We start from the raw sequence: 22,259 nt of genomic DNA on the forward strand, positions 1-22,259 counted from the left end.
CATAAGATTTGTCCTTGACTGCACACTTGGAGACTGTGATTTCCAGGCCTAACATAGAAAATCTCAGTTGAGATACAAATCATACACAAAACAATCCAACACAATAAAATATGAGGTCAGGCAGACCCAGGGTGGAATATTATGTGAGCAACAATTCCTCATTGCTAGCATTCAACACCACACCGATAATGTCAGTGTGCCCAAAGGTGCTGTGTTTACTCTCATGTACCTATGAATTACATAATTGTCTGCTTTATCAGGCTGCTCCTACCTCTGCTGAGGAGCTTTTCCCTCAGCCAGGGATTGCCCATTAACTTCACTAGAAGTAGGATCAGTCTTTCACAGCCTTCTATGATTTTGAACAAATTATGTTTTAGAAAGTAATCATTGATTCCTGAGATTTGACATAGGAAGCACTTTGAAAATGGCTTTGAATACTCATAATTAGCTCAAGAATTACAGTCTCATTCCTCTCTTACACTGCCATTGCAAGCATTTATCTCAACTGATTTCAACAGAGCTGCTTCTGTTTTACACTGGTGTGAGGGAACAAGAAACCCAAGTTGCATAAATTGTTAACAGCTCTTTCATACTGCCTCTTTATTACCAGATAAAACTTTGATGAAGGACATTCACAGAAGATCAATATGAGAAACCACATAAGACTTGACTTTTATGCTGCTGGCTGATACTGAAAATCCCAGAAATAACTATTTGTTTTTGAAGCTCTTACTTAAGGTGATGATTGGGTTGATGCTGCTTTTCCTGAAGGAAATATTTCAACTTTAGGAGATGTACTGCCTCCTGAGTAAAGTTACTCCATAGCTTGGATTGCAGGGATATGGGAAAGGGAATGGAGAGCAGTTGTACATGTAACAATGAGCAACTCCATCCTTTGTGTGAGGGAAGAAGCCACAGTCCTTTCTCTGCTTTGTGCAGATGCTGCTCCCGGCTGTGATGCACTGCTGTCAGCATCCTAGGAGGCTCCAGGGAAGGGTTGCTTGTCTCACCAGGGGTACAAGGAGCTCTGGGGAAGTTTGGGATCTACTTCCAAAGAACTGGGAAATTGCCTCATCACTGGCAATCTCTACCTGTAATTTATACAAGCCAGAGCACAGCTGTGGGGTAAACAACAAGTGGTATTGAACTGGCCAGTAATATACTGTCTGTGAGCTAATATAGCTCAGGATATATTCACTGCCCAAAGCAAACATTTTCCTTGAGATTCACTTAGATAGCAGTGTTTGTTTATGTCATGGTTTACCTGTGTATGAAGAAGTGAGCAGGAGTAGAAATGCAACGGCAATCACAGAGAGAAAGTCTAATTTATATTAATATTTCTCCAACCTGATAGCTGTCAAATACACATTTCTGCACATCCAGCAGTCTGCTTTAACTTGTTTCTGTCAAATGAAGAGCAAATATTTTATCACAAGTTTGTTGTTGTGTTTTCTTCTAAAAAAAACCCCCAAGTATCACAACAGTGAAGGTTACAGAGGTAGCTATTTTTAGAAAGTTTGCTCTTCACACACTTAATCAAGACCATTGTACTTTACTTGCTTTCCTCCAACTGTTACTAAAGCCATCCACAGCCTTCAAAATCCAAGCATTATGAAGTGGAAATGCCTGTGCAGGAAAGCTCTCTGATGTGATTGAGTCTTGATGACAGGCTTAATCCCAAGCTCAGCAGAAGCTCAGTTGTGCTCCTTTTTGTCCCTGAGGTAGTTGAAGAGGACGTCCAGCCCCCCCTCAACAACCTCAGGCAGGGGCCGGGACAAGGGGTTGTGGGCGATGTGGAGGCCTTTGTCCATCGGGTTCCAGGCGATGCGGCGCAGCCGGCGCAGCAGGTACAGGTCATCTGGGAGGCTCTGTATGGCATTGTAATCAACGTTCAGCAGCTCCAGGGTGCTGACATAGCACAGAGACCGCGGCAGACTGCGTATGTTGTTATTTTCTACAATAAAGATTTGCAGATTGACCAGATACTGGATACTCTCTGCGATGTTTTCCAGCTTGTTGGACCCTAGGTGCAAGAAGTCTAAGCTTCTCAGGGCGAAAATGCAGAGAGGAATTTGCACAAAGCGGTTGTTACTGAGGTTCAGTTTCCTCAAACTTGTCAGGTCGGTGAAGCTCAAAGGCAGTTGTGAGATGCAGTTGTGTGAGAGGCTCAGAACCTCCAGCTTCCTGCACAAGCTGAGCTCTGCTGGCACTTCTTTTAGGCAATTCATATTGACAAACAAGACCTTCAGGTTCCTCAGCAGCCCGATCTCCTTAGGCAGACACTTGAGGCAGTTGCCACCCAAGTTCAGCACTACAAGCCTGTCCAGCTTTCCCAGTGAAGGAGGAATCACCACCAGCTGGTTGCGTGAAAGGTTCAGCTTCTGCACCTCGTGCAGTCCCCACAAGAAGTCAGGTGTGCTGGTCATCCCTTTCATTATGAGGCTCAAGCTGACATAACGCAGTCCCCGTTTCAGCAGTGACTTGGGCTCTCTCCCTGCGAGAAGGGCATCTTCCCATGCAGGCAGCTTTGGGCCTTTCCTAAGGAAAACCATGCTCCTTCGCTCCTCGTTCTTCGAGTGCTCAGTTCCCATAACACTCTGATTCACTCCTGAGAGAACTGAGATTTTATTCCCTTGCAATATGCAAATGCCAACAGAGGATGCCAGCCTGCAGGAGGTGGGAAAGTCAAAGCAAGGAGACAAGGAGGAGCCTGTGAAGTGCATCTCAGTCCACCGGAACAGTTTCCACAGCTGCTGAGGGAAAGTTTCACTTTTGGGGGCTTATGTTGATCTTGGTGCACAGTCTGTAATGAAACACTTGTTCCTGACTTGTGAGCAAACCTGTTCAATTCAAACTGAATGCCACAAGACAGCTGTCACTGTCATTTGGCCTGGGCTTTATTGGACAGATATGTATCTTCACTGCAAAAAGGTCACAAGGATGCTGTATATAACTTCACTATGTCAGCTTTCTTGGCTATCTGGTACATATCACGGCTGCAGGACAATTAGCATGAGTGAGTTCAAAAAAAAACAAACAAGCAAGCTAAAGAAGAAAACAAGCAAAGAAGCCATCATTTCAACTCAGATTTAAAGGATGTTTTCATAATCACTTTTATTTTGGTTCCTGATTTCTCTGAAGTAGTTACCAGTCTACCAGAAAATTTTGTATGCCGCAAAAATACTGATAAAGACTTTTTATGTCAGTCCTTGTTTTCTGCTTAGTTAAAAAAATAATGTTCAAAATAAGTTTTAGCTTTTATATCTCCTTTGTGGTGAGGATTGGCCTCTTTCTTTTCAGAAAGGGTACCAACTTCACTGCAGCAGTGACATTTTGCAGTAGTATCTGTGCCCACTTGGATGATTCTTGCTGCACATAGCACCAAGTGTGAGCAGTCATACCACACAGTTCTAACCAAATTACTCTGTCCTAAACGTCCTGTGATACTTTCACATCTATTAACCAGATTCTTGGGGTCTGATTCTTTTGTGCTCTAGAAAATGGAGCCTCTTGATGTCCCTTCCCCTGTCAACTTTCATGTCTTCCTGGGCTATTCTGGGGTACAGGGAGATGAGCAGTCAAATAGCTTGAACTGTAAGTGACATTTAGATCCAATATAGAGGGGCTGATGGGAGAAGAAAGAAGCAGTGAGGTATAATAATACCCAACAACAGCTGAAGTGAGCTCTGCTGGTGAAAGGAAATTGTATTGCTACAGGAGTACATACGCAGTGAGTTTAAACTCAAAGGGACCATAAAAAGGGTTTGAAAAAGCTTCAGGTATCATCTAAACTAGTTGAAAATTTTAACAAATAGTACAAGACTTTCAGGGCTTTTCCTTTCCACTGAATCAAGGGTGATGAAGGTGTGTTGCTGCCTTCTGAGAGATTTGGTGATGAGTGTACCCTCCCTTACCATCTCATTTCAGAGATCCTCACCTTAAAAGCTTGTGTTAGCTCAGATGCTAAAGGATTATGCAGAGAACTGCATCTGGAAGTCAAAGCACTCCAGCAACCACTTTGGAGTCAATCCCCACAGCCCCTTCTTACTGCCAAGCACCACTCAGTCTCCTCTGAGCTTTGGGTCAGGGCTCTCCTTTGAGCTTCAGGATCCCTCATAGAGCTGCATCTGCTTGGGAAGAGAGGGCAGAGAGGCGGCATTCCTGCAGTTGTGTCTGACAAGTGGGGTCCTTGGAGACCTCAGGAGAGCAATCAGGACCACGGGGAGCAGTGCAAGACGGTGAGCTGAGCAAGCTACGCAATTAAAACATGTGTTTGAACAGGGCTGTGTGACACAAAACCAACTTGTGCTGGGGCTGAAATACTGCATTCCCTGAAGTGCCTGGATGAGCTTGAAAAAGGCTGAGGCCAGTTGTATCTGGTTAGAGTGAGTTGGCAGCCTGTGAGTCACAGATCCCTCCCTCACACGCACTTTTTGCCAGTATTCGTCAGTTTACAAACAAATGTTACACTAATTGCCATCACAGCTGTAAGCTCTGACTCAGTGTTCTTGTTAACCATCATCCCCACACGATACCCAGAATGGCAGAGGAGATGCTCAGGGGGAAGAGGAAAGCCAGTGGCTTGGGCAAGACTGGGCCTTGCCTGATGGGGCCCTAAAATGTGGCCCTTCGTCCCAAGCCGGTGGAGGAGAGAAAGCATGAGCCTCTCATGAGCTCTGCCTTTGGGTTGTCTGCCCAGCTGCAGTTATTCTCAGAGAGCATCCCTGGATTTGAACATGGCATTTTGCTTCTGCGGGGCAAACACAAAGGGAAGAAAAAGGCTTTTTGGAGAGCATGTGTAAAATTAGGCATTTCCTTTCTTTTAGTCTCACTGCTGAAATGAGGAATCTGCCACAGAGAATCTGCCAGAATCTGCCAGAGACTGGCTTTGCTCCCAATGGCTGGGCTCCCACCTGTGACCATGGCCCCATGGTCACTTCAGAGCTCTTTCTTCCACAGGTCACTTTTAGTAACAAATGAAAACAGAACACAAAGGAAGCACAGTCTCCCTGTAGCCACTGCCTCCCCCCATGGCTGGCCAGATATTTTTGGATGAGAACGTTGTTCCCATCTCCAAAACACACTGGAGTTCACTGCCTGGGGACTTGGCAGTGCCTGCTGTGGCTTCTCACCACAGAAATCCTCGTTTCCTAACAGCGTGACTCAGCCAAAGTGCTCTGTACCCTGCCCTGGCTTTGCATCACACTGTCCATTTGAAACTAAGCCTGTGATACAGCCCAGCAGAGTCTGGGCTGGGCTGTTGCTGGAAAGCTTCACCAGGGGATCTCTATCAAAGAAAAATTCTTGCTCTGCTTCAGCCTCACAGCATCTCCTGCTATTGCGCTGCTGTATCTCCACTGCCTGCCAGACATCAAGCAGCAGCAAAGGGGATTTAAAAAAGAAATTCCACATCTGCAGCTCTCATTGTCCAGTTCCCTTCCTGCCTGTGTGAGTATCATAACCTCTGCATGAAATAAAAAGAAAAGACAAACCATTTCCTATTCTTTGTTCTCCAACAGAAAAACAGGCTATTAAGCATGCTTGCAGTTGTGGAGATGGGAAACTCTGAGGTAACCAAATTAATATTTTTCCTGAAATCGAGATAATAAAACCACAGTGGCCTCATCTGGACATCTCAGGAACTAAAATTCTGTATGAAAATAGTCCCTTGTCTCTTGGTGTCCTGGACTGGCTTTGTTCAAACTCTTCTCAGTTCCCTTTTTTCTGTGCTGCCTGCTGCCCTACCCTGGCCTGTGCTGCGCTGGGCTGTGAGGATGAATCCATTCCTTTGGAATGCTCTTAGGCAGCACTGACCTGTGTCCACACAGCCTGGCAGAAAGCAGAATTTTGTACATGCAGGTTTGGAAGCCCAAATTGGTGGGCTTTACATGACACAGTGTACTTTGTAGATTAAATGAAAATGTTAGCGAGCAAGGGAAAAAAATAACCCAAAGCTTGTTGTAACAACTTTGTAGTCTAACCAATATAATAAAAGAAACTGCACTATTAACAATGATAAAAAACTGATAAGCTGACAAAAATGACAAGCTATATTTTCTGACATTCTTTGACAATGCAAATTATTAGGTTTTTTTTTTTTTTTCTTAAGGAATCAGGATTGTCAGCCCTAAAAAAGCCTGAAGATGAGTTCACAAAAGACCCGGAATTTTAAAGTCTATTATCTTTGGGATCTTTTATTTGTCTTCAGGTTTTTAGTCTGTAAAATGCACTTGGGAAACATTTTCTAGCTTTTTCCTGCATCCAGGCAGGACTTGCCATAAAACCAATTGCATTGGTTTTTAAGTAAAAGTTGAGATCATCATATAATTACTTTTCCATACGATGTGAGCTTTTAGTGAAATATATGATACCATCAGGCCTTTTATGAAACCATAGCTATTTTGACACACTGAGTTTAAATTTTGTTTTGCTGCAAAACCAATCCTGTCATTGTCTTTTAAATTACTGAGCTTACAATAGATACCTATAGTTTCATTATCATATACGTATAGGTTCATAATTGATTTTGAAACAAGTTTTGTGTTCTGTATGGAGGAAAAACCTTATGTAGTTCCTCTGTCTCAATAACTTTACAAATGTATTAATATAAGAAGAAATTATTTCGATCTTTAAGCATAACCATTTCTAAAATGCTGGGAAATTCAACCCACACTCTTTTGGAAGAAATTTTCATTTCATTCATTACCTAGGTCATAATAAACACCTGTTTAAATGAGGATGCAGAAACTACCTAACCGTTCCTGTGACAGGAAGGATGATTTGGCTAAAAAGGGTTAACTTCAAGTTCAGCAGAACACAGCAGTCATGCTGGAGAAATATTCATTACAAATACAGCTGCAGCTATTGAACCATCTTTTCTTTTGCTATTTCTTTCCTCTGAAGTAAATAAAGGGTTTTAAAAGTATCAGTGCCATTCAGACTGCCAGAGAAATCCTCTGGTTGTAGTACTAAGGAAGCAAATTTTGTAGGGTTTTAACTACTTTGTAGTGGTTTGTTGATCTTGCAGCTATTCTGAAATATTAAGTCAAATTTTAATGGTAATTTGAGATTTATGAGATGTGACACAAGACAGAAACAATTCTTAAGGCAATTTTGGATTTCCTGTTAATTTGTTTTTAATTATGGTGCTGTTAACAGCTTTTAATGACTGTTTGTCCCTGGAGCTTTCTTGGAATGTTTCATTAAGGTCCCATGTGGAGCTGCTGGATTGCCTGACCCATGAAGAATTGGACCTTGAGGTGAATGACTGCCTGTGCAGGGGCTCATTTTTCTGCAGACCTCTTGACAGAAGACAAGCTTGAACTGAACATAGTATAAAAATATAAAAGAGAGATTTGGGGTTGTGAGCATATGTAGCCTAGAAATGACAGGCTCTTCCTCCTGATTGTCAGGGATAGCAGCAATTCTTCTATGACATGGAATTACAGGAAGTTTTATTCCTTTTTTGCAAACTTGCCATAGTATTTTGAAATTCCAGAAAATACATGAATGACTGGCTTGCCACCTCCTACTTCTGCCACAATTTCCCTATGTGTACACAAGTCAAACAGCTGGTCTGTCTGTCTGTATAAACAGAGGCAAACCATGATCCTACATTGTGCCATCATCCATGTTCTCTGGGGCTCTGTTTCACCTGGTGCCCATGACAGTTCTCCCTGGCACCATCAAAGCTTGCTTCCTGTAGGTGCTTGCCCACTCTGCAGGAAAAGGGGTGTGTAGCACACAGATGTGCCCTAGGGCACACCACCATCCTGCAGGACTGCACAGAGGGCTCTGCCCTGCTTTATTTAGCCATCTGCACAGAGTCTTCATGACTCAGCCTTCTCCTCCTCTTATGGCAAGTGTGGTGAGAGATTTGACACCAGTTACAAATGTATCTGAAGTCATTACATGGAGGATAGCATTGCAATATAGAAAGCATACACTGCTTTATTTTTCATCACTACATTTGTGAGCAGTCACATCTACATTCATAAATTTCTGTAAAATAGCCTGTACCTGTCTGGTAGCAATATGGATGTTTGCTAAATGCTGCTCAAATGCTGTGGCTTTCTGAATAAATTTGAAAAAAATTTGGAGCAGATTGTCCAAATTGGATGAAGTACTTTTACTATAACTGCTGCCACATGACCTCTGCCACAGGTACTCTTTTCCACAGAGCTCTTGAAGGTCATTTTCCTACATTTTGGATACATAATAAGAAAACAGCAATTCTTGGAAAGTAGAAGAGACAGCCTGATAGTTCCTTGTCTAAATCTAATCTGATATATTAAGACATGTTTCTTGGCCTGTCTCACAGAAGCAGTTAGGTCATGTAAGTGTCCATCACATGCCTACACGGTTGGCCTTCCTTCCTTCCTGCCTTCCTGCCTTCCTGCCTTCCTGCCTTCCTGCCTGCCTTCCTTCCTGCCTTCCTTCCTGCCTTCCTTCCTTCCTGCCTTCCTTCCTGCCTTCCTTCCTTCCTGCCTTCCTGCCTTCCTTCCTGCCTTCCTGCCTGCCTTCCTTCCTGCCTTCCTGCCTGCCTTCCTGCCTTCCTTCCTGCCTTCCTTCCTGCCTTCCTTCCTTCCTGCCTTCCTTCCTGCCTTCCTGCCTTCCTGCCTTCCTTCCTGCCTTCCTTCCTGCCTTCCTTCCTGCCTGCCTTCCTGCCTTCCTTCCTGCCTTCCTTCCTTCCTGCCTTCCTTCCTGCCTTCCTTCCTGCCTTCCTTCCTGCCTTCCTTCCTGCCTGCCTGCCTTCCTGCCTGCCTTCCTGCCTGCCTTCCTGCCTTCCTTCCTGCCTTCCTGCCTGCCTTCCTGCCTTCCTGCCTTCCTTCCTGCCTTCCTTCCGGCCTTCCTTCCTGCCTTCCTTCCTGCCTTCCTGCCTTCCTTCCTGCCTTCCTTCCTGCCTTCCTTCCTGCCTTCCTGCCTTCCTGCCTGCCTTCCTGCCTTCCTTCCTGCCTTCCTGCCTTCCTTCCTGCCTGCCTTCCTGCCTGCCTTCCTGCCTTCCTTCCTGCCTTCCTGCCTTCCTTCCTGCCTGCCTTCCTGCCTTCCTTCCTGCCTGCCTTCCTGCCTGCCTTCCTGCCTTCCTGCCTTCCTGCCTTCCTTCCTGCCTTCCTGCCTGCCTTCCTGCCTTCCTTCCTGCCTTCCTTCCTGCCTTCCTTCCTGCCTTCCTGCCTGCCTTCCTGCCTTCCTTCCTGCCTTCCTTCCTTCCTGCCTTCCTTCCTGCCTTCCTGCCTGCCTTCCTGCCTGCCTTCCTGCCTTCCTTCCTGCCTGCCTTCCTGCCTGCCTTCCTGCCTTCCTTCCTTCCTGCCTTCCTTCCTGCCTTCCTGCCTGCCTTCCTGCCTTCCTTCCTGCCTTCCTTCCTGCCTTCCTGCCTGCCTTCCTGCCTTCCTTCCTGCCTTCCTGCCTTCCTTCCTGCCTTCCTTCCTGCCTGCCTTCCTGCCTGCCTTCCTGCCTTCCTTCCTTCCTGCCTTCCTTCCTGCCTTCCTGCCTGCCTTCCTGCCTTCCTTCCTGCCTTCCTTCCTGCCTTCCTTCCTGCCTTCCTGCCTGCCTTCCTGCCTTCCTTCCTGCCTTCCTGCCTTCCTTCCTGCCTTCCTTCCTTCCTGCCTTCCTGCCTTCCTTCCTGCCTTCCTTCCTGCCTTCCTGCCTTCCTTCCTGCCTTCCTTCCTGCCTTCCTTCCTTCCTGCCTTCCTTCCTTCCTGCCTTCCTGCCTTCCTTCCTGCCTTCCTTCCTGCCTTCCTTCCTGCCTTCCCGCCTTCCTTCCCGCCTTCCTTCCCGCCTCAAGTCCTTCCAGACTTATTTCAATGCCTGAAGCAGATTCAGTCCAGCTGCCTGTGGTGTACAATGCCCAGCTTTCTGAAGCATCTTGTGCCCAGGGGTTACATGTCACTCTGGAATGATGGGAATATTCCCCCCCCCCCCCCCCCCCGCCCTTGTAAAGCTGTTGCTCAGATTAGCAGTGTTTTCTTAAACATCCACGTGTGTGGAGAGTCCAAAAATAAGCATGACTCTATGGGCTGCTGGCAAAACTCCCAGTTCCTCCTCCAAAGACTGTTTTAGTATTCTAAGTTTAACAGGTTGTTTTAGCTGCCTAGATTTCAGGAATCTGAGAATCCAACCTCTGTTCTGGAAACAAAAGGCAGAGAAAACCCTGAGGGTCCCAAGAGGAGAGAGGAATTTCCACAGGGTCCTATTTGTGGTACCTGTAGTTCAGAGACAGATGGGACTTAAGCAAGACCATCCGTTCAGCATTATCTGGTAACAGTCTTTAAGATTCTCCTTGCTCAATCTGCCAACATGCTGATTTTAATAGAATTTTTAAAATCAGCAATTCTCTCCAGGCATAGTCAATGTGCCTCTGTTCTGGCTTCATGAGAGTTTGCATGCCACAATGAAGACCAGGTGACTCAATGTTATCTATTGCAAAATTCATTGCTGCTGTACCAATATCTCTCATTTTTATTCTAATCGTTTAGGTGTATCTGAAAATGCTCGAAAAAGCCAGAGGGAAGTTGAAAACTTACTTTAGAAATACTATGAAACACTAAATGATCCAGGTCTTTGTGCCTGATTTAGTGTATAAAATAAATGCATGCTTCTGCAGTTAAAAGCACAAGCCCTTTTTATCTCAGTCCTCATGAAATTTGGTAAATCAGTACTGCAAATCAATGGGACCCAGTATGAAGGGGTTTAGGTATTTCCATCCACAGTCCATTACAATAATGATTGCAAAAAAGAACTTAGGAAATAATTCAATCAAAGCTGTTGTGGAGCCTTAATCCCAGATCCATAACTCTTACACAAATTTTACTGATATAAGAAGAAACTCTGCATTTACCTTCATATGCCTGATAAATGATGAGACAATCTAATTAAAACTCCCTAAAACACATACCAGTGTCTCAGTTTGGGATTTTTCAGAGACATTATCAAATGAAAGAGCAGACATCCCTCTAGACATGTGAAGACTCAATGCCGACAATTAATAGCTTGACTTTTAAATTTCCAAGCTCTAATTTAAGGAAACATATTGAATGCTTAGCTCAAAGGGCTTTAGTGAACACATAAAATTTCTGAAGCAATCAGTAAAGCAATGCATCTAGGTATTATTAGTATGACAGTGATATTTAAAATGTTATGAAATAATACAGGTCAGTGTATGGTCAAACAAAAGCTGGTGAGATCTGAGCCAAGTTGCAGGTAAGGGGAGCTGAGGACATCACAGAGAGCACAGCCTGGAGGCAGAAGATATAGCTCGGTAGGTGAAAAAAGCACATGAAAAGCAACTTGCATAAAAAAACTACCTTAAAAGTAATAAAACAGAGCAAATCAAAGCGAAAAGTATGATCTTCAAGCCCAAGTACAGGCAAAAGGAAAAAGGAAAAGAAAGGCCCACCCATAATTGTCATCTCTCTTATTTTACAACCTCTAATGAGCAACTTCCCAATAGAGAATCAAACACGAATCTGTTCTGTACCTGAACATCAGAAGAGATTAATTGTGGTGTACAGCCACAGGGTTTCAGCACTTACTGGACTGCGAGAAGACAGGATCTTGTAGTTAATGATTCCACCTGAGGTGGAATGACAGCATATTCGGCAGCCGTGCAGGTAAGTGGAAGGGGAGCACTGATGCTCTGATATGTGGCCAGGTCGGCTAACAACAAGGTAAGCTTTTTCAAAAAGGTGGAAAATGATGTGTGGCTCAAAAGGATTGCAAATGGCATTTAGAAATGAAATTAAAATAGGAAGTTGGATTGGGGTGAGCAGGGTAAGAAGCTGAGGTATTTTATTTTTAATCATATCTTCCTGGACCAGGGAAGGTGACAAGCAATATTTGCAGAGGGTTTGAAACAACAGTGTCAGCCTGTGCATTGGTCATTACTACATGCAGAACTCAAAAAACTGATGAAAGTAATTCTATTATATGTTTGCCTGTGAGATTGGAGACTAGACATGGTGACCCATATTGTCCCTTCCCATATTGTGGTCTTAAATCTGACCTCTTCTTCTGCTGTCTTCAACTCCCCTACATGTGCAAAATTTGGGAGCCTTGGTTCACAGGCCACTGCATTCATATTATCTTTGGTGTTGATCTCCACATTTTCTGCCTCACTGCATTTCACTTTCAGTTTACTAGATTTGAACAAATGTAGGCAATTAGAGGAAAATGCAATTATAACAGATATGCAGATGACAAGAAATCTTATCTGTAGCTAGGGCTGTGTGCAGACATGACCTGGGCTGGTGGGCTCAGAGCAATGTGCTGGCAGATGCTAGCAGAAGGTCACAGTCTATTTCCTTCCCTCTTCCGTGGAAATGCATTCTAGTTTTCCAAGGCTAATGATCTTTGCTAAGCCATTTCATGAGCCCAGGCTGAATATACAATGTGTTACAAATGTCTTAATTCAGTCAGTTTGGCAATCCAAAAATTACTGTTCTCAGATGTATTTAACCAGCAGTCTGGAAACCACTGGTGTTCTATGGATTTAGACAAGTAACATTTCAGGAATATAGATTTTGGCAGCTTCACTTTAAAAGCCACTAGTGGAATTGAACAGCAAGGAAAGTGATTCTAATATGATGGTTTTACCTCCCCCTCAAATGATGGTATCATGACACAGAAATAATAAATGGCAATATATGGGGGCAAAGGGATGGTGCTAGTCCCCCACTGATAAGGCAGAGCAAACATTTGTCTGCAGCCACCTGTTCTTGAACTTCTCTAACTGTACTTTTTCACTCTCTCACTCTGGAGCAAACTATGTGAAATACAAGTGGGAAAGATCCAAGTGCATTTCCTTGGGTGGAAAGCGATACAGAAATACCAAACACTGTCTGCTACCTGACATAAATACTGGTCTAAAAATACACCACCTTCCCCCTAAACCCTCACTTTACATCATAAATGAAGCATAAGCAGACCCCGGAAAGACTGAAGCAGAATGTCTACTGAATTTATGATTAATAAGCATGTCAAGTTTTATAACAGCATCCTTATGTGGACACAGCTAATGGCCTTAACATTGCTTCCAGAATCAAAATTGAATGGTTGAGCAGATTTAGCTTCAGGAAGGCCCACAGTGATAAGGGAACCATCAGAGAAAATATGTGTACACATTTTTCAACCTGTCAAGTGAAAAGAATCACAGATGATGATAAGTCAAGGATATGCCCTCTCCTATATGAGTTGTATGAATGTTTGTGCTGAACAAGGCTTCTTCCTAAACAAGAGGGAAAAGGTGAATGTAAGCAGCAGCAAGATGCATGATTATCCCTTAAATTACACTCACACAAGAGCAATAATTACTCTGAATCAGCATTTAAACAGGGAGAATTGGGATTTGCTGCTCAAAGCTGCTGTAAATTGCTAACCCTGCGAGAAGTGCAGGAAGAAAAAAGAACACAGGTAAGTGCGGCAGAAAAAGGGGGCACAGATTTGGGTAAGAAACATACAGATTTGAGAATTATATAGATTTTTTGGGGGAAGGATTTCACCTGTTGGTTCTTATCAAAGCCTCTAGAATACATCTCAGGCCCCAGGGACTGAGCCAGGCTGTGGGTGCTGAGGATTAGGAAACTGTAAGCTGTAGGACAACCTAAGGAGATGCCAATTTGATGCACATTTCCTTCCTCTGAGGCACTTGGTGCTGAAGACAGGGCTGAAAGGAGTGTGCACCAGGCAGGCCTCATGCAGAAAGACTCAAATGCCACAAGAACTTCCTTCTGTTTCTAATTAGGAAAATAATGTGTACAGATATGGACATAGGTAAAATGGAAAGCATTGGACATGGTGTGTTGTCTAAATATTGATAATTGCTGCTGAATCAATCTCCTGGGAAGGAGAATAATTGTCTAGTTACAGATGTTATTTGTGTCAACTCAAACTGTACCCTGCAAATCCCATAAACAAATCTTAGCTATTACTATAATGCTTACATGCGTTATTAGTTTTCAAAGAAGTGCTTTGAAAGAAAAAAGACACTGTAAAGGTAGAAGTCATAAATTATGGTGGATTCTCCATTAGCAGCAGTATAAGGCCATAACATATCCTTGCAGAAGCGGTATCCAGATAACTTATTGAACTATCCAGGCAATCACTGAAAAGCATTTAAGGAGACTGTCATCTTGAGTTGACATGTGCAGCATATAACATCTGCTACAAAAATGTTAACTGATTTTGTAAGAGATTCTATTTCTATGTAGTAAGCACATCTGTGCACCACTGATTTGTGAGAACATCAGCTGTGGTAGACCAACAGTCTCTCTCATTTCACAGCCTGGAAACCTTTTTTCCCACTTTGCTCTTATTGGGACAGCCCAGCAAACACCTTTGATGTTTTTACCAGAGAATGGACCAGCAGTGACCAACAGTGCTACAGAGGCAGTTTTTCTCAGCCAGCTTCTGGAACTGCAGTGCAAATCTATATGCAGTCTATATTTCTTACACTACAGTATGTACAGCTTGTAGGAAGTATGAAATTTTACTATTGCAGCTTAAAAAAAAAAGAAAAATAGAATTAGGCAAGACACTGCAGCACTAACTCCAGCCTCCTCCTTATGTGCTCCATAGCGAATCCTTCTCAAGACACCAGTGAGCAGTTTCCACTGCACAGCTCAGCTGAGGTTTAAGCTTTGGCATCACCACACTTGAAACAGCAGAGCTCCAGTTCCTGCTGGGTGCTGACCTGAAAGCAAGGGTGGCCCCTGATGAAAACTTACTTCCTGAGACATTTAGGCAATTTGGGGTCTTCTAACACAAGTGCTGAGAGATGGGCTTTGTTTCAGACATAAAGAACACACGTGATATAAATCCCTCTATTCTGGGGAGGTCCCCATTGACAAGAGGTAAGCCCATCTACAAGACAGGCTGGAAGGGAGATCTGGAAAAGTACAAGCCTGTCAGTCTGACCTCAGTGCCAGGGAAAAACATGGAGGAGTACATTTGAGTGGCATCATGTGGCATACACAGGCCAACGAGGGATCAGGCCCAACCAGCGTGAGTTTATGAAAGGCAGGACCTGCTTAACTAAACCTTTATCTCTTTACAGGTGGCCATTAGTTTCATATGGTATAAACATATATTATATATTTCCAACATAATTATTAAAAGTATATTAACATTATACACTATATACGATGTTTTATGTATGTTTTGTATATGTAAAAACATTTTTATGCAATCTATTGCATTTAGATAATCGTGACTAGTTGAAGCTATTTTGTATTCTGGGGCATTAACTAGACAAAAATATTTTCTAAACAACAGGCCAAATTCAGAATCAATGTCAGTCAATGCTGTTTATTTTAGAAGTCACACCTGTTAGTTTTTAGCTGGAATGTGACCCTCTGGCTTTGTATCTTAAGCATTCACACATCTCAAAGTCAAAAATGGGGGGGCTTTCTTACAGACTCTTGCAATCACATCTCTGCATCCCTTCCTTATTTCTGAAGTTAGAAAGAGCTCTGTCTACTGATTAATGGAAAACTGTGCCTGAACAGCTAATTTCCTTTAATTCAAACTCTTCATTGGCATTTTAGTGGCAAGTAACTGTACAACATCTATTGAATTTGTGCAGTCGTTGTGGCAGGTAAGACATATAACATAAGACACATCTGCTCAAGTCTCTAGATCTTCATTGAACAGAGATTTGCACACAGTGCTGAAGTTATTAAGTGTACATCGTATAATTTATTAATGGAAAGCCCATTAGTTCCTGACAGAAGCTAGGAAAACAAATAGCTGTATAAATATTTAAGGTATTCATTCAAAGACTTTCAAGGAACATGCAGGGGACACTGGAGTATAGGAGCCAGGCCTTCTGTAAGGCTTGTGATTGCAAGATTCCTTTGTGAGATTTCTTCTCTCTAAACCACTGAGCATCCTAGTAGAGCAAAAAGGAGTCATTGAAATACTTTATCAATTATATAAGAATAGATGCTTAAATATATCAAACTATATGTACAATTCAGGATAGATTGTCTCAGCTGATGATGTGATTAAACTACTGAAATATTGTTTGCTTACAGGAAAAGATACTCAAATTGTGCTTGTATTCAGATTACAAAAAATAAGATTTGAAGTCTCTTATAATATTGTGGCATTTTGTCAGAATATCTCTTATTCAGAGAGATTTTGAAACTGAGATCTTTAATATTCCTAGGTGGCTTACATCATTGCCCACCACTGGCTCTGGCTGTGTTACTCAATCTTCTCGTAGGATTGGGACTGCCTAGGAAGCATTCACAGCTTTTCTGGGAAAGCTAAAAAGCCATGGCATGTGCTTACTTTGTTGTTTCCAGAACTGGAGATGCCTCAGAAATCAGACGTTCGTCTTTCTGTGGCTGCAAAGTGTTCAGCCCTGGCCAGAGAGGGGCACACTTCTCCACAAGCAGCATCTGGCCTGTCTTTAAAACACAGCCTGATTACAGATGCCTTTTTCTCCCCTGCCTCTGGAGGTGAAGATGGCAAAGCCTGGCCAGAGAGAGAGCAGGCAGCACAGACACGCTCTGCCCAGTGGCACAGACATGGTCAGGAAGCTGAAAGCTGGGGCAGAGCCATTGGGTACTTGTGACCTGGAGCTTTTATTTCGGAGGTATTAGTCTTGTTTTAGCCATGCAGCTCCCAGTTTATGTGCCCTGTATGCAGGTCACACTGCCTTTGGTACCAAACCAGGTGCATTCCTGCACCTCTAGCATTTCTGCAAGAGGAGTTCAGGTGGTGTATCGCTACCACTATCCTGTACCGCAATCTCTTCATTGAGTCACTGGCCATTTTATAACTCTGCCCTGTGAAATCTCATCTATAAAGTAGAAGTTTGGTACATTGGCTCTTCAGAGACCGGGGGAATCATGAAAACAGAAATATTAGTGCTCTAAACCTATTTCCTCACAGTGCCTCAGTCCTGATTCAGAAAGATCGCTTTTAGAGATAGAAGGATAACTCAATCATCATTTAGTTTCTCTTCCTCTGAGACTCCCAGCCCGAAATGATTTATTGAAAATTGTCATGATAGCTGTTATGTTTCAGATATTCTTGGAAAGGCTTTGTCACAATGTGTAGCCAATTCACATGGACACAAAAATTAACTTTATTTTAAAGACAAGTGTTTTAAAATATGTATTAGAGGGAAAAAAAGAATTTAAACTGAACAACTATTAGCTTCCCTAGATAATATATAGTTTTTTAGTAACAATTGCCTATTAATTATTTACTGCTAGCAAATGATTTGATCTCAAGCAAATTCTTTGGATTTTGTTGGCTTTGCTGCAGTTGCTGCTACAAAGTCTGGCATATGGTAATTCCAAATTCCAGGCTCAGTTATTCAATTTTAGGGTTTTTTTTTGTGGTAAAGTTCAAACTGACTTTAATGAGAGATTTGCTTCAGGATAGGATGTGGAATTTATTATTTCGTCAGTATTACACCATATTACATACAATATATAAAAGTTAAACCCATTACCTTGGCAAAGCAATTAAACCCATGAACTTTGAAGGTGTCCTACTTTTCAGTAGTTCAGGAGGAGCCCAATATCAGAAAATTTTAAGGAACAAATGGCTCCATGAAAGTTATTTTTCAAAGGGATGAGGGTAATGTGGCATTTAAACAAAGCAAAAGATAGAAAACATGCCCTTAAATGTAGTAAAATGCTACAGCCAAGAGGCAGCCATTGTACTCAAAATAATTTTCAACCTTGCACATCAGCTCCAGCACCTACACCCCTCTCCCATTCACACTTTTGCAACCTTCTCTGGACTCTGCTTCTTGAAGAAATATATCAGGGAACAGTGTGTGAAATAAGGCTGATACTGTCAATCTTTGGGCACTATATGCATGATGAGGACACTCACACAGCTGATAAGTTACATCAGGTGGTGAAAAATAAATGAATAAATATATAAAATGAGTAAATAAGTTCCATGCTTTATGAAATAAGCTAATGTTAAACTGTTCAAGAGTAGAAAAACTCCCCTACAGACAGCCTGTCTCATAATTTTTTTCCATCATAGTGGCTGTTTTGCCTGCCTGAAGCATCCAGACCTGGCCAGCCTCTCTCTAGATGCCACCAGTTCCAAGACCCTGCCTGCAGCAGGGTCTGCAAGAACCTGAACGTGGGGTTGCTGATTTGCTTTGGGAAAGGTGTAGAAAATGAAAAAAAAAAAAACCAAAAAAACCACTAAACCATTAAAGAGTAAGCTGGTGGGATCTGCCTTGTGACTACTGGTTGCATTGATTTCAATTAGCACGTTGAAGTGGGTGTTAGCAGGAAAGGAGTTCGAGGTTTTGACTTGCAGTTTTACAGTGCCATCCTGTGGCTGCCTTAAATGCTGCAGAATAAAATTAGGAACACTTGGAGCTTACTGAAGCTTTTGCTATGTAGCAAGATTTTCGCAGGTCTGGACAGTGAAACTGTATTAAATTGATTAACAGTAGTTTATATTTCTTGGTTTAAATATTTATGTTTTATTACAAGCATTTAATCATTAATGTGTTTTAAGTAGTTCTCTACTTTTAAAATATATGTATTTTTGTATTAGTACTAAAAATTTGATTAAGAGCCCTGTAAGAATACAATGCACCAAGGCACAGCCTCGTCACAAATAATTTATCAGTGTCTGAAAATTGAGCCAGTGCAAAAGCTTCAATACTTAAAATAAGATTGCCCCGTAAACTTTGTCCTTTTGCCCATATTTATTCATTTATGAATTAATAAGCCATCTGATTTCCCCATGAAGCAAAAGATACATGTGTTCTCTTCTGGGATCCCACCACAAGAAAGACATCGAGGCTCTGGAGTAAATCCAGAGAAGGAAGGGCAAGGGAACTTGTAAAGGGTCTGGAGCACAAATTCTATGAGGAGCAGCTGTGGGTGCTGGGGTTCTTCAGCCTGGAAGAAAAGGAGGCTTGGGGGAACCTTATCACTCTACAGCAACCTGAAAGGAGGCTGCAGTGAGGTGGGGGTCAGTCTCATTTCTCAGGTAACAAGTGACAGGATGAGAGGAAATGGGCTCAGGTTGTGCCAAGGGAGGTTTAGTTATCAAGAATTTTTTTTTCCATGGAATGTGTTGTAAAGCATCGGAACAGACTGCCCAGGGAAGGGATGGAGCCACCATCCCTGAAAGTTTTCAAAAAACATGTGGATATGGCACTTGAGACATGGTTCAATGGTGAACATGTTGGTAGGTTGATGATTGGTGATCTTAAAGGTCTTTTCCAGCCTTAACAGTTGGATGATTCTATGATTCTATGAAAAAACCCCAACCCCTTTGGAAAGTATTTAGCCTATGTGTTAGTCAGTTGGTTTGGGATTTAAAGTTTGGGATTTTTTCCTGTAGGGTCTTCCATTTGTGGCTTCATTGCCATGCCAATTAATTCAGTCTTATATGTTGTTTGTGTCATCAGCTTACAGAGATCATAGAGTAATTTGGAAATGTTATAATATAAAGTGTTCCCCCAAAATCACAGTATAAACTCTATATGCTTACCTATGTTTATTTTATAGTTGGCTTGTATTTGGTCAGTCTTTGTCAGAACAACTTCCAATCTGCTGTAGTTCTTGATATTTTATCAAAAATTGTACAGCAGTAATAGGTATTTTTTTCATGTTCCTTTATATCATTTACAAAATACTCTAAGGGAAAAAAAATAAGGAAAAAAAAAGAAAAAATTTGCTTCATTTTATTGTGCATGAGATACCTGTCAGGGGTTTTTTCCTTGCTTTTACACATGAGGAAAGCTAAAAAAAAAGAGAAAAGATGGCTTTGTGGGCAGCTCAAGATGAGCTATACAAACATTATCTTCAGGCTGATGGAGTCTCATACCAGATATTTGCACATTCCTGAGAGTACCTGTGGTGGGGTTGCCTTGGGCTGCAGAGCAGTGGAAGGGAAAGGGGAAAAAGAAAGTTTTTGCAGATGGGGAAGAATTTTAATTACCTCTCACAGGACACTACCTTTGCTTGCTCCCTGCAGGCCACCAGAAATATGCAGGGAGGAATCCAGGAACAGTAAATCCAGCACTGCAGTGTCACTTAAAATCATCATTGACTAAAGTTTGGTAATGTTTTCATTTGTTTAAACACAAGCATTTCTTGATTGAAGTCAAAGACAGCTAGAGAGCTCAGCTCCTAATCTCTCAGCTCATCAAACTGATTGGCTTTGTGTCTTGTTCTCCAAAACAAACCTCTAATTAGCGCTGGAATTTACACAGAAACAGTCACCTTAGTAAATACAGCCTGACGATCCATCCATCATGCGTATAATATTTATGTAGACACTGAGACACACTGCATATCTTTTCACTATGCAGTTCAGATTCTAAACATTTCCAATACCTCATAAATTTTTAATTATAATTCTTTCTTAAGTGGAGCCAATACCTCACTACATATTAAAAACTGTTAGACTGCATCTTCAGTGATGAGCCTTTGTTTACACAGCACAAAAGAGACAGCAAACACTACTGCCAGCCTCAACAGCATTTAACACAGACTTTGCACTGTGGATAGCTATGTGGGTAGATAGGAAATCTAAAAATAAGTTCTACTCAGTGCAATTTCACTCAACAGGTATTAACCTTAGATCACCCCATAAACTTTGTCCTTTTGCCATATTTATTTATTTATGAATAATAAGGCATCTGATTTCCCCTATTTTCCAAGTCAGGCTATTCTTTCAACACAGCTTAAAGACTGATCCCATAACCACCTGTAGTTAGCTAAATGTAAGAGTATTTAATTCAAAAATCACACACTTCAAATAATGCAGAGTTAATTTCAATGATAAAATGTGTTAACTCTGTTTCCATTATATATATTAATGGTAATTTGAATAGTAGAGGATGTCTCTAATAGCATTAAAAAGGTGAAGCACAGAGATTTCCATTTCACAATTTCTCAGTTTTATCCACTTGTGAAAATTGAGTTGAAAAACATGTAAGGGTGCCCATAAGGTAGCAGCAAAGCACAGTCACCTGCTTTTATAGACAGGAAAAGTTGGTTCTGGTTTTAAAATAATGCTCTCTGAACCACACATTAGGACACTCCTACCGTTCCTCAAATTAGGAACCCGAAATAAATTTTTGAATTATTATTTTTTAAATGGCTTCTGGTTTTAGTTTTAGGCAGGGCTAATTTCTTGTAAATTGGAAGTGATAAATTATTTAGTTTGCTAATAATGGCATTCCAGATAGGTGTAAGGCACTTTCTTGCAATAGCAGGAATGGCAGTTAAGGTTAAAAAATAGCTCACTTTATGCTCACATTTCCTCCCACATTAATAAAGTTAAATTGCCTCTTGAATTGGATTCTATGGAAATTTCTATAACAGAAGCTTAAAGCTGACATCAAATTCGTGTTTAAGCGTATAAATAAATTACTTAATTTTAAAAGCTTCAGAAGACAACTGGATATGTTCATTGTTCCACAAGTTGGACTAAGGCCACATATTTAAGCTCTTGGCTTTCATCTTATGCCTTCTTGAAGTTTTATTTCTTGCATTATCTCTATATAATCTACAAAAAAAAAGGTAATGAATCCTTGTTAATTTCACACCAAGATCCTTTAACACAGATTTTTTGCACAGGCAGGTGTATCCTCTGAGCAGGAAAATCTCACCACTTGCCAGTAAAAGATCAACCACCAGAACAACTGGTGTCCTATAGATCTTTTCCCAACTGCACACCCGACTACACTTGAAAAGAAATGTGAAATCACTGAAGAAAAGATCAGAGGGTGTGATTAACTGATTAACTCCTATTTAATATTTTTTGCAAAATAATAAGGAAGCAAAAATTGTCCACAAACTCCAACTGCTCCCACAAATTAATTGTGGTTTAAAAGTATGAGCTAAATTATAAATTCTCAATCCACTCAGAACTGAGATGTTAGGAGCATAAATTAAATGCCATTTAGCTTGCACATCTCTGTGAAGGCCAAGTCATATTCTCACTGCTTCGTAATACAAATCTGGAAGTGAGGGGTTTGGATCCTTCAAGTTCCACAAGTCTTTCCCACAAGATCATTTTGGAGATGAACAGTAAGATCTTTCATGCTTGTCTTGGTTTGAAAGACAGGTGTCTGCTAAGGAAGGCAGGAGCCCCCCTTGGAATGGCAGATGTAACCCCCTTCCCTCCGAGTTATTATAATTTTGAAATCAAGGGGCTTTTAGGCAAAGATGTGGGAAATAGGAATAACAGTTCTTTACTATTATATATATAACCAGTCAAGCCAACAACAATAACTCTGGCAGTAACAGCAAACAATC

The 22,259-nt window shown here is 41.8% G+C and overlaps 1 protein-coding gene across 1 annotated transcript; it reads right to left on the reverse strand.

The window, feature by feature from the left end:
- Positions 1-1,551: 1,551 nt before the first annotated feature.
- Positions 1,552-11,521, reverse strand: LRRC30 (leucine rich repeat containing 30). Its single transcript, XM_069005935.1, has 2 exons — positions 11,474-11,521; positions 1,552-2,996 (listed from the first exon to the last, which is right to left on the reverse strand). Exon 2 carries the CDS (start codon positions 2,721-2,723, stop codon positions 1,695-1,697), a length of 1,029 nt encoding a protein of 342 aa, XP_068862036.1. The 5' UTR covers positions 2,724-2,996; positions 11,474-11,521; the 3' UTR covers positions 1,552-1,694.
- Positions 11,522-22,259: the final 10,738 nt, after the last annotated feature.

The sequence above is a fragment of the Aphelocoma coerulescens genome, chromosome 2 (genome assembly GCF_041296385.1).
Source record: "Aphelocoma coerulescens isolate FSJ_1873_10779 chromosome 2, UR_Acoe_1.0, whole genome shotgun sequence".
Taxonomy (NCBI): Eukaryota; Metazoa; Chordata; class Aves; order Passeriformes; family Corvidae; genus Aphelocoma; species Aphelocoma coerulescens.